The sequence below is a fragment of the Ranitomeya variabilis genome, chromosome 3 (genome assembly GCF_051348905.1).
Source record: "Ranitomeya variabilis isolate aRanVar5 chromosome 3, aRanVar5.hap1, whole genome shotgun sequence".
Classification (NCBI taxonomy): Eukaryota; Metazoa; Chordata; class Amphibia; order Anura; family Dendrobatidae; genus Ranitomeya; species Ranitomeya variabilis.
Window position 1 is genome coordinate 239,031,099 of NC_135234.1, and position 12,500 is coordinate 239,043,598.

The 12,500-nt window shown below is 42.0% G+C and overlaps 1 protein-coding gene across 1 annotated transcript in view; it reads right to left on the reverse strand.

Moving 5' to 3' along the window:
* LHX1 (LIM homeobox 1) overlaps window positions 1-12,500 on the reverse strand; it is an 18,275-nt gene that overhangs the window by 1,348 nt on the left and 4,427 nt on the right. The window contains exons 3-5 of the mRNA XM_077295314.1: window positions 11,926-12,200; window positions 2,463-2,628; window positions 1-40 (exon numbers count right to left, since the gene is read on the reverse strand). The exon at window positions 1-40 is cut by the window's left edge and continues 1,348 nt beyond it. Coding sequence (XP_077151429.1) covers window positions 1-40; window positions 2,463-2,628; window positions 11,926-12,200 — 481 coding nt within the window. The remainder of the gene's footprint in view (window positions 41-2,462; window positions 2,629-11,925; window positions 12,201-12,500) is intronic.

A 12,500-nucleotide genomic window follows, 5' to 3' on the forward strand; every position in this document is an offset into this window, starting at 1 on the left:
TCATAGTTGCTTCCTGGCCCATAATACTCGCTCTGGTAATCTGCAAAAAAAGAAGATTCATAAACCCAATGAAAGAATTATACATATGTGCAATAAATCAGTATCTCACAGGCCTGGAGGAAGGGTAAGCGGCCACTGGTGACCAGGTGTCTGCAGGACACATGATGTCCGACAAGGAAATCCCAAGGAAAGTGAGTGTGAAGAGGAGCATAACAGTGATGCTCCATCAGTGGCACTATGGCACGGGCAGGGCTACCAGGGGACCGAGACCCCAGCACCAGGACACTACATCAGTGGCACTATGGCACGGGCAGGGCTACCAGGGGACCGAGACCCCAGCACCAGGACACTACATCAGTGGCACTATGGCACGGGCAGGGCTACCAGGGGACCGAGACCCCAGCACCAGGACACTACATCAGTGGCACTATGGCACGGGCAGGGCTACCAGGGGACCGAGACCCCAGCACCAGGACACTACATCAGTGGCACTATGGCACGGGCAGGGCTACCAGGGGACCGAGACCCCAGAACCAGGACACTACATTAGTGGCACTATGGCATGGGCAGGGCTACCAGGGGACCGAGACCCCAGCACCAGGACACTACATTAGTGGCACTATGGCATGGGCAGGGCTACCAGGGGACCGAGACCCCAGCACCAGGACACTACATCAGTGGCACTATAGCACGGGCAGGGCTACCAGGGGCCTGAGACCCCAGCACCAGGACACTACATCAGTGGCACTATGGCACGGGCAGTGCTACCAGGGGCCTGAGACCCCAGCACCAGGACACTACATTAGTGGCACTATGGCACAGGCAGGGCTACCAGGGGCCTGAGACCCCAGCACCAGGACACTACATTAGTGGCACTATGGCACAGGCAGGGCTACCAGGGGACCGAGAACCCAGCACCAGGATACTACATTAGTGGCACTATGGCACGAGCAGGGCTACCAGGGGCCCGAGGCCCCAGCACCAGGACACTACATTAGTCGCACTATGGCACGGGCAGGGCTACCAGGGGCCCGAGGCCCCAGCACCAGGACACTACATCAGTGGCACTATGGCACGGGCAGGGCTACCAGGGGCCCGAGGCCCCAGCACCAGGACACTACATCAGTGGCACTATAGCACGGGCAGGGCTACCAGGGGCCCGAGGCCCCAGCACCAGGACACTACATTTCACTCACACACAGAAAAAAATAATCTCATGAAATAAAAAAAAACACTCAATTCTTAGTAGATTATCAGCACAAATCAGATCACATTTGTAATGGTTTGTAAAGAATTAGCTGCGGCTTATGGAAACAATTACTGCTTGTATATTAATAATCATAATAATAACAACAATTATTAATATTAATAAATTCCTCAATAGAATTAGAATAAAGAACATCATGTAAATCGCAATTTAACTCCGCTCCTAGATAGTGAGACTATTTCACTGGACTGTTGGCCATTTATTAGATAGTATGATAGTATAACACAGTTATTAATATCAGCAACAGTTGTATCAGAAATAATTCATCGGGGACATTGCGGACATCCGTATTCTACATAGGAAAGTCTGCGATCTCAGCCTGAAACTTTCCAGATGGAGACTTGGTAGCTTTGTCTGGGATTTCCACGTTCCTTACTTCTAGCATTAATTATTAACACGCTGCTTCATGCATCACAACACAGGGATTTGTGGAGCTTTTCCTGCTCTGATCATTTTCAGTGATAAGGAGAAAGACAGCGCAATTAATATGGAAATATTCGGCTGTAGTGGAAGCCACACAGGCCACAACCTGCAGCTGCTCAGAGCAGCAATAGTATTAGCAATGCGAGAATATATATTATTATAGTGTAACATAGTTCTAATATCAACTCTCTCTCTCTATATATATATATATTTTACACAATATAATATATATATTTTACACACATAGAATATATTACATATACACATACAGTGTATATATATATATATACATATTACATAGTATATATTTTTTCACACACATAAAATATATTACATATACACAAACACACACACATATATATATTTGTGCTGCTCTAATTTTCTATCTACTCTATATATCTATATTGTATATTCTATATATCTATTCTATAGTTTATATATCTATTTTCTATATATATAATATAGCTATAATATATATATTTACATACACATATATGTGTATGTAAATATATATATACACATATTACATACATATATTACATACACATATATGTGTATGTGTGACTAATAACTGGTGCATATGGCAAATATATATATAATATTTACATATTATTATTATTATATTATATTATTATTATTACTACATATATCACATATGCACAAATATATAATATATATATATATATATATATATATTACACAATATAATATAGCTATAATAAACACATATAAAATATATTGGACACACACAATGTAACAGGAATGTCCGCACCTCCGTAAAAGGCGAAGGGTCCGTTGGGGATGAGCTCCCCGGGCTCCAGGCGATCCACCAGCGGCCGCATCCTCCGTGGGCTCCGGAAGAAGGCGTGCCTCCGGGCCCCCAGGGCGCTCAGCTGCTTCATCCGCCTCTCCTTGGAGCGCCTGTTCTGGAACCAAACCTGCAATGACAGTTTCCCGTTATCTCATCGCCCATGGAAGCCGCCGGCATGGCCATCACTGCTGTTCCCACTGACTCCCGATAATGGGGGAGACATCGATGCCATGCTCTCCCCATGCAGGAGGATCCGAGGTCCTACAGATGGCTGTGCTCAGTCACTACTAGTAATGTCCGGTAAAACAACTACACAGGTAATTAACTATGTAGGTCAAACACAATCAGGAGTGGCCTTTCTCTGCGCGGTCCCCGGTGTAATCTGCTGTTCGGGGTCGCATCCCTGGAAGATGGCATTAGACAGCAGGTGAGATGGGGGTCTGCGCTCCCACAGCATTTCCATCACAGAGGGCTGCATGTGTGAGACGTGTCCAGAAGTGGCGAATTTGGAGCTGGGACTACAGATAATGCTGCTCTCCATGTCATTTCCATATCATTACTGACATCAGGGCTTGTTTGCTTTTTTATTTATTTATTTGAGATCTTTGAGCTCGCATTCCCAGACTAGAAGGCTAAAAAGCAGGAAGATTTTTTTTTGTTCCTCACGGTACTAGCTGATTACTACTTTGTCTTATCGAAATCATCAATCGAGAAATACGTCTGGTCCATTGCTTTACAAAAACCCAGTCTGCAGTAAAAGTGATCCATGTGCTGCATGCTGCAAGGTGAATGTGACAACACTGGGGACAAGTATTAGCGATTGTGTTGTAGGACCGCACATTCTATAAATTGGTGGAAAGGTTGGAAAGTGGCACATGTGACTACGAACTGGTGCATATATATATATATATATATATATATATATATATATATATATATATATACACAAATATATAGAGAGGATTAGAAAGATTCTCTATATATTTGTATTTATGTATATAACCTGTTAGAAATGTTATATACTACTTTTACTTTGCTGGACATTTTACACCAATTTTTTTAAAAACAAAAAGAGTGCTGCACATCTTTGATGGATTGTCTAACTTTTGCTAGTTCATAGACAGTTCCCAAATCTGTGAAAGTGGGTGGGAAAAGTGTCTGGAATCCATACTACATTTTTCTGCATGTTATGTGCTCCTTTTTTTTTCTTTGGACAGTTTGCTTAATTAAAATCTATCATGGTAGTAAGAGATTCTTTACAATCAGAATGTATAGCATAATAGTGGTAGTAATAATAATAATAATAATAATAATAATAATTTGCTTAAGTGGTGAACACTGCTAGGGTCCAGAGTCCAATGCCAACCAAGAGGTTTGTGTGTTCCCTCTGTTTTTATGGGGCCTTTTTAGCAAGCTCAATAAGATAGGCAATTTAGATTGTGAGTCTCATTGGGGAGAGATGAAAACAAATATTCATATTCCACTTTACAAACATTATCAGACAGCAGAACCTATAAATTATAGAAGTTGATTTAGAGATTGGTGGGGTGCTACTATTGAAAGCCCACTCATAACACACATATATCATATCCTGCACTGATATTCCTTGAACTTTTCAGGATGGGAAAACTCTTTTAAAGAGAATATGTAAACTAAAAATTACCTACTGATTAAATCAGGTTTTGTGCTATTTTTTTTTAACTATTGGCAATATTTCTTTTCCATATCATAATCTTTCTTTGAAATAAATATTAGAAATGTTGCAATTTTCACACTTTCCACAAGGGCTTTTTCTAGACTAACTTACTGTTTCAAGGAGTCCACATGTACATTAGCAGCAAAGAACAGAAGCACAGCCTATGTTTGATAGCAAAGCCTCTAACCAGTGTGTGCATAGGTCATTGTGAAGGGGGGAGCAAAGTCATATGTGATATCCCCTTTTGTGATTGGTGGATCCTGTGTTATCAGTTGTATATAGAGGATTTACCTGTCATGGTCATCCTGCCTCTGCTGATAAGGAATTTTCCTGAAAAATCTGGAAGTATGAGTCTAAAAATGTCCCAGAGGTCAGTGTGAAAATTACAAGATTCTACTACTTTCTTTTTTAATTAAAAGGTTCATGATACAAAAAATGCCAAAGTTAAACAAAATCAAAATGTAGCAAATAACCCAGTTTTCAGCAATAGGTCATTTTCTGATGACACATTCCCTTTAAGTAACTAAATATTTACATGTATCAGTTGTGTACAGTTAGTTGTTTTATGCCTGAACCAGATGCAACTGATTAGGAGAGTTGTGCAGGGTCTGCATTACACCGGCCTCTATAGCCAGGAAAACCCAGCTTGCAATATTTCCCCATATTAGTTTTCCCTTTTTGCATTTTGTACTGCACTGGTACGCTGGAGAGAATTATGATTGGGGGGGGGGGGGGGGGGGGGGTTATATTACATAAGGAGGACTTTACTCCTCCAAAGTTAGACTAGCTTGATATTGAATGTGATGTAAATTCAGCAATTGGTTCACACGTATTAAAAAATAAAATATGAGTAAAATTAAATGGCATCTCATGTGAAGTTTAATTGTGTTTTTTTCAATGTTCTACAATTTACAGGTCCCAAGGATGTAGCATATTATGTTTTTGGATGCTTTGCTCTCACCTGTATTGAAGAACAATCACTTCATTAGAATATTGATGTTGATGTAATATTTCAGCCCTTTTTTTCTGCCTCTTATTCACCTCCTTCCTTTCCCCCATTTCTATTGTTCCATATCATTATGTGATTTCACCTTAAGGCCATGTTCACACGTTTAGTATTTTACCTCAGTGTTTCTAAGCCAATACAAGGAGTGGGTGATAAATGCAGAAGTGGTGCATATTATTATTATTATTTATTGTTATAGCGCCATTTATTCCATGGTGCTTTACAAGTGAGGAGGGGTATACATAATAAAAACAAGTACAATAATCTTGAACAATACAAGTCATAACTGGTACAGTAGGAGAGAGGACCCTGCCCGCGAAGGCTCACAATCTATGTTTCTATTATACTTTTCCTCTGACTGTTCCACTCCTGCTTTTGGTTTACAGATACTGAGGTAAAATACTGACCAAATACTGAATGTGTAAATGTGGTCTGAAGGATATATTGGTTGCCCTTTGATTTTTATTTTATATTTTGTGATAAAAAATTATTATTATTATTTATTATTATTGCGCCATTTATTCCATGGTGCTTTATGTTAAAATCTTTGAATGATTATTGAATTTTAAAAAGAAAAAGATAACCTGACTAAATGGATTAATTTTTTTATCTATTGATTATGATTATTATGATGATTATTATTATTAATAATAATATTAAGAATATATATATTTTTAAATCTGATGCTAATGGATTGGGTACTTGATGTATAGAATGATAGCAGATTACCTAAGCGAGAACCTTTGACCATGAAAGAGGCAAACATGTAACATGCCTCAATTTTGGGCCTTGTTAATCAGATCCAAATTACAGGTCAAATTTTTGTTAATTGTTTCATAATAAACACTAAACCAAAAGCAAAGAATGAAATGTCAAGTATCTCCCATTGTCATTATCAATGTATCAATGAATGTTGAACTGCATACATTTACAAAGGAAAAAAAAAGAAGAATGGAGATGTGAGTAACGCTATGCTCTTGTAGAAGTGAATGTAGTCAAAGGATCTGTGTGTTTCATTGTACATGTTTTACAAAAAGTACACATAAGAACAACAAAATGTGGAAAACCCTTGCTTTAGCTTAGGAGCCTACCCCTAGAGTCCTAACACCAACAAGTTGACTTTCAGTCACCTTAAAATAAAGATAAAGTGGCCAATCAGTTTAATAAATTCTTCCACACACAGTATAGCTTTACCATACTCAAAATGGCCGCCGATGGAGGGGCATGTGACCAGACCTGCCTATCAGCCTCCTGGAAAAACAGCTTTCCCATGTGAGGTGTCTTCCAGTTGGTGATGGACTCTTCTGGTCACATGCTCCTCCACCAACATGTCACCTATAGAAACTATTTATTAGGCCACGTTCCCATGTTCAGTATTTTACCTCAGTGTTTATAAGCCAAAACCAGGAGTGGGTGATAAATGCAGAAGTGGTGACCTGTTTCTATTACACTTTTTCTCTGATTGTTGTACCCCTGGTTTTGATTTACAAATACTGAGGTAAAATACTGAACGTGTGAACTTGGCCTTAGAGTAGTAGTACATTGTATATTTGTGTTTCATGACGTATTGAATAATAAAAAAAAATTTGCCACTTCACAACCAGGAGTTCTGCACAGTTTCTCCAGAGGAGACCCTGTAATATTTATTAGTAAGTGCCACAAAATCATGTCCACAACACATCTGATAAAATGTAGGTAACACAGCCAACCCCTTTCTCTGCTTATCCATATAACCCTCATCAATGGTTAAGGAGACACCCTTCTGTTAATGCGGATGCTGAATTTAGGTCATATTGATAACATGGAATGAATAATACTAGATGAAAGAACGATTCTTTATCATTAGCACCTTAATTAATGAGATCTACAGTTAGCACTTCTACCATATGTGAGAGTGGGATAGAGGGTTATGGATTTTCAGGTTACCAGGTATTGTTACATGTCTTTGTATTTTATGCTATCAGAGCTTTAATTTATTAATTGTTATGCTGTAATGTTATTTATTGGCTATTATAAGGCCTGAACAAATAATAAACACGCAGCTTACTTTGCACATATTTTCCACAGTACATGAAAATATCTCTGCAACTTTGTGAATGTTAATAAATACAAAGAGCATAAAAGACAAATGTAATGTCTGTAGGATAAAGCTCTTTTACAAAGAGGAACTGGCACTTGGGGTTCTTTAAGTGTCTCATTTAACAAGCCTTAAAGTTTGATTATTAAGAATGAGGTTAGACATTTCATCCCAAAAAGTCAGATTTTTGCATGCCAGGCCGCCTGTATATAGTTGTTTATTTGCAGTAACTGCTCCTGCTTCCATGTATGTTTGGGGCAGACATGGCTCCTGTGCTGCCAGAGAAGTTACCTGGGATGTCCATCAGCATTTTGCTGTACATTTTCTCTCTCCATGGAATTCCTGGAGGGCCTCATCTAAGCTCAGCTCACACCTTTAATTTCCTCTGACAGATATGATAATAATATGGCGTGTAACTCACGCGTAAATGAATCCCATTGCTGGGATGGGAAACCGTTTGGAGTGAAAAATAAATAAAAATTGGAACATTTTTCAGTACTGACCTTCATTTTACCATTTATTTTAAAAGATGGCAAAATGGTAAAAGTCCGGTTTGCTGTTCCCAATATATTTTTTAATTTTATTTTTAAGGTGTCATAAACGAATCCTCCCTGTAAACAGCCCAGCGTTGTCCCCCTCTGCCCCGCCATGGTACACTTAATTCATATATTAATGCTGCTGTACATTATACAACAGAAAACAAGCAAAGGCAATGGTCTTCAGAAATGTCCTTAGGGAGCGGCATTAACATTGTTGGCTTCTTTTTCCTGTAAAGATGATAAACTGTACCAATAAGGATGCAGGTGTGTTTGTGACACTCTCTCCATTCTGAGTTGTCCCCTATCACTTTATACACGGACTTTATATACAATGATGCTGGACAGGCCCTAGAGACGTTGGAGCTAGCCTGACCAGCTTAAGCTCCACTAATAATAATAATATTTTATTTCTATAGCGCCAACATATTCCGCACTGCTTTACATTTGCCCTCTCAGTGGGATTCTGGCTTTCATTTCAGAGCCAGGGCAGAAAAGTGGCTGCAATTGGGTACTAGATATAGAATTTTCCACTCTCCTACTGCAAATATACAGAAGATTTATCACTAAAAAAGTGTAAATGCTCTAAATTACTTTTCATAGAAAAAAAAAATATATGGTAACATGAAAGATATAGCATTGTAAATATAGTGTGGTATAGATTGACACCATTGATAGAGCTCATAGATTGTAAGCCTGCGAGCAGGGCCTCACTCCTCTTAGAATGTATAGAATTATGTGTTATGCTGTAATGTCTGATATTGTCTGTACAAGTCCCCTCTGAATTGTAAAATGCTGCAGAATATGTTGGCACTATAGAAATAAAAAATATTATTACGGTAAGGCACATCTGAATAAATATTTTTTTTTCTAAATGAGCTTTAAAAAACCCCAAAACATAACATCATCACCAAGCAAGGGCTGAAGAGTTATGAGTCAAGGATAATAAGAAGTACTAGGTGACCCCATGTTATATATGGTGGCGTGATACAACCGGAGTGGCGGTAGAGTCATGCACACTCAGAGTTTGGGCGGGAATCTATGGGAATGTCGGCCATGCACAGATGAGAGGTGCTAGTGTACAGGCAGGAAAAGTAGATGGCGTGACACCAAGCCGGTAGGACACACATTGGTGCCAGTCATTCTACTCTGTTCTCAGACTGAGAATAGACATGAGACATTTATGATGGCTGCGGTTCCACTCAAATATTTCATATGCAATTCTAGTACATTTACACCATGAAATTAAAGGGAACTTGTCATATTGAAAATGGTATCTGACCTGCAGGCAGGATGATACAGAGCAGGAGGAGCCGGTCAGATATTTTATGGAAGAGATTCAGTATAACTTGCATTTTACTCACTGAAATCCTTGGTGTCTGCACTCATGAGTCCAGTGGGCGGGTCCAATCCAGTGATTGACAGTCTTCCCTGTATGACTCTGCATGTCAATCACTGAGTAGGACCACTCACTGGTCTCATACATACAAACAATGGGAACTTCAACTAATAAATTACAACTACAAGCCTCCATCATTGTGCTCAGCTTACCCTTCTCTATGCCATGCTCTCCACAGATCAGACTGCATGTGCAGCTATGACAGGTCCTCTTTAATAACACAGCAATGCTAGCCAATTCCTACATTCTGATGTTACTTCTATATAGATTTCTCTCTAGGCACTTTAGTGGGAAGCAATGGAATTCATCCATTGCATCTAGTGTATCCGTGTCCTGGCCCATACACCATGTTCTGGCCCATACACCATAGACCATGTCCTGGCCCACACACCATACACCATGTCCTGGCCCACACACCATACACCATGTCCTGGCCCACACACCATACACCATGTCCTGGCCCACACACCATACAGCATGTCCTGGCCCACACACCATACACCATGTCCTGGCCCATACACCATACAGCATGTCCTGGCCCATAAACCATAGACCATGTCCTGGCCCACACACCATGTCCTGGCCCACACAGGATACACCATGTCCTGGCCCATACAGGATACACCATGTCCTGACCCATACACCATACACCATGTCCTGGCCCATACACCACACACCATGTCCTGGCCCATACACCATACACCATGGCCTGGCCCATGCACCATACACCATACCCTGGCCCATACACCATGTCCTGGCCCATACACCATACACCATGTCCTGGCCCATACACCATACACCATGTCCTGGCCCATACACCATACACCATGTCCTGGCCCATACACCATGTCCTGGCCCACACACCATACACCATGTCCTGGCCCATACACCATACACCATGTCCTGGCCCATACACCATACACCATGTCCTAGCCCATACACCATACACCATGTCCTGGCCCAGCTTACCCTTCTCTATGCCATGCTCTCCACAGATCAGACTGCATGTGCAGCTATGACAGGTCCTCTTTAATAACACAGCAATGCTAGCCAATTCCTACATTCTGATGTTACTTCTATATAGATCTAGTGTATCCGTGTCCTGGCCCATACACCATGTTCTGGCCCATACACCATAGACCATGTCCTGGCCCACACACCATACACCATGTCCTGGCCCATACACCATGTCCTGGCCCATACACCACACACCATGTCCTGGCCCATACACCATACACCATGGCCTGGCCCATGCACCATACACCATACCCTGGCCCATACACCATGTCCTGGCCCATACACCATACACCATGTCCTGGCCCATACACCATACACCATGTCCTGGCCCATACACCATACACCATGTCCTGGCCCATACACCATGTCCTGGCCCACACACCATACACCATGTCCTGGCCCATACACCATACACCATGTCCTGGCCCATACACCATACACCATGTCCTAGCCCATACGCCATACACCATGTCCTGGCCCAGCTTACCCTTCTCTATGCCATGCTCTCCACAGATCAGACTGCATGTGCAGCTATGACAGGTCCTCTTTAATAACACAGCAATGCTAGCCAATTCCTACATTCTGATGTTACTTCTATATAGATTTCTCTCTAGGCACTTTAGTGGGAAGCACTGGAATTCATCCATTGCATCTAGTGTATCCGTGTCCTGGCCCATACACCATGTTCTGGCCCATACACCATAGACCATGTCCTGGCCCACACACCATACACCATGTCCTGCCCCATACACCATGTCCTGGCCCATACACCATGTCCTGGCCCATACACCATACACCATGTCGTGGCCCATACACCATACACCATTTCCTGGCCCATACACCATACACCATGTCCTGGCCCATACACCACACACCATGTCCTGGCCCATACACCGTACACCATGTCCTAGCCCACACACTGCAGCTGCCACTGTGTGGACATGGCCGAGCTGCCCCAGGCAGACAGGAGGAAGTATCCAGCCTAGAAGATGGCTCGCACTGCTGTCTGTGCACAGTGTACGGTGGAGGGGACGGATTTTCTTTTTCAGGTGCCTCTAGATGAGGCATTTCAGGCTTTTCGGTTTCCTCTGCTTGGCTTTCCCGCTTTAGGTCAAGAGTGATTGAGTTAATTCTTATTACCCTGACAAGATTACTCCTAATTATCCTCGCACTAAGGTTCTTCCAATGTAACCTCGTCTTAATGATCTTTTAACCCTCCATTACCCCCAGCTCCGCGGGTTTATAAACCTTTTAATAATCCCACCTCATTGTCATTCTTATTTTTCCATTAACCCCTCACATTTATGGTTATTAATTTCTAGTCCATTTGCAAGTTGATACCCCTGTACAATCCTTTAAGGCCAATAAATGAGGAGGAAGGAGGGGAATGCTGAATTCTACTTTATTCTTCACAAGGCAAGTCAAGGAGCCGCTCTCCACATTGCAGTCCTGCTAATAACTATTAGGTGTTACTATTAGCACTAATTACACAGCACATTTCTATGGACACCAGACATTCTTGGGCGGATGTCATGGCTGATATTGCCATTCTAGCTTGCCATATATTGTGATTCCTAGGCTCGGCACCGACAAGACATTATTATTCCTTACGTATCAGGAATAGACATTAACCCTCATGTGATGCTACCTAAGAAGCCATCAATACAGAAGTGAGCGTTATACAGAGGCGCACCTGTATGACCCGCATGTTGAGTCCGGTCTCCTGGGCCAGCTGCTCCCTGATGTGTCTGGTGGGCTTCGGAGTGGCAGCAAAGGCAGCCTTTAGGGTCTCCAGCTGTTTGGCTTTGATAGTGGTGCGGGGTCCTCTCCTCTTTGCCCCCAAGTTTTGGTCATCGTTCTCGTTAATCCCAGTCTCCTTATCTGAAATGTTCGCGCTTTCAGAGTCCTTCGCGTCGTCTTGAGATGGGTCTTGGGAGTCAGGAGATAAGCTGGGGTCACTGCCTGTCACTATCCCGGGGGGAAGAGAGAGAATCGCATCAGACAAAGGGAACTGCCCCGGGACTGCAGCGATTACTGGAGGCGAGCTGGACCTTCTCCTCAGCGGCACCATTAGCTGCCATCACATTCCACACACCCTGCTTTACATAGGAGGACAATGCACCTTACTAACGAAGAAGTGAGAATGGACAAGGCGAGGACATAGACAGCACGAAACCGAGACAAGGATACCTAGGGCATGTAGGCTTCACCATTATACATTATGGGAAGGGATATTTAGATATAGCTTGTTATTTCTGGACACATATT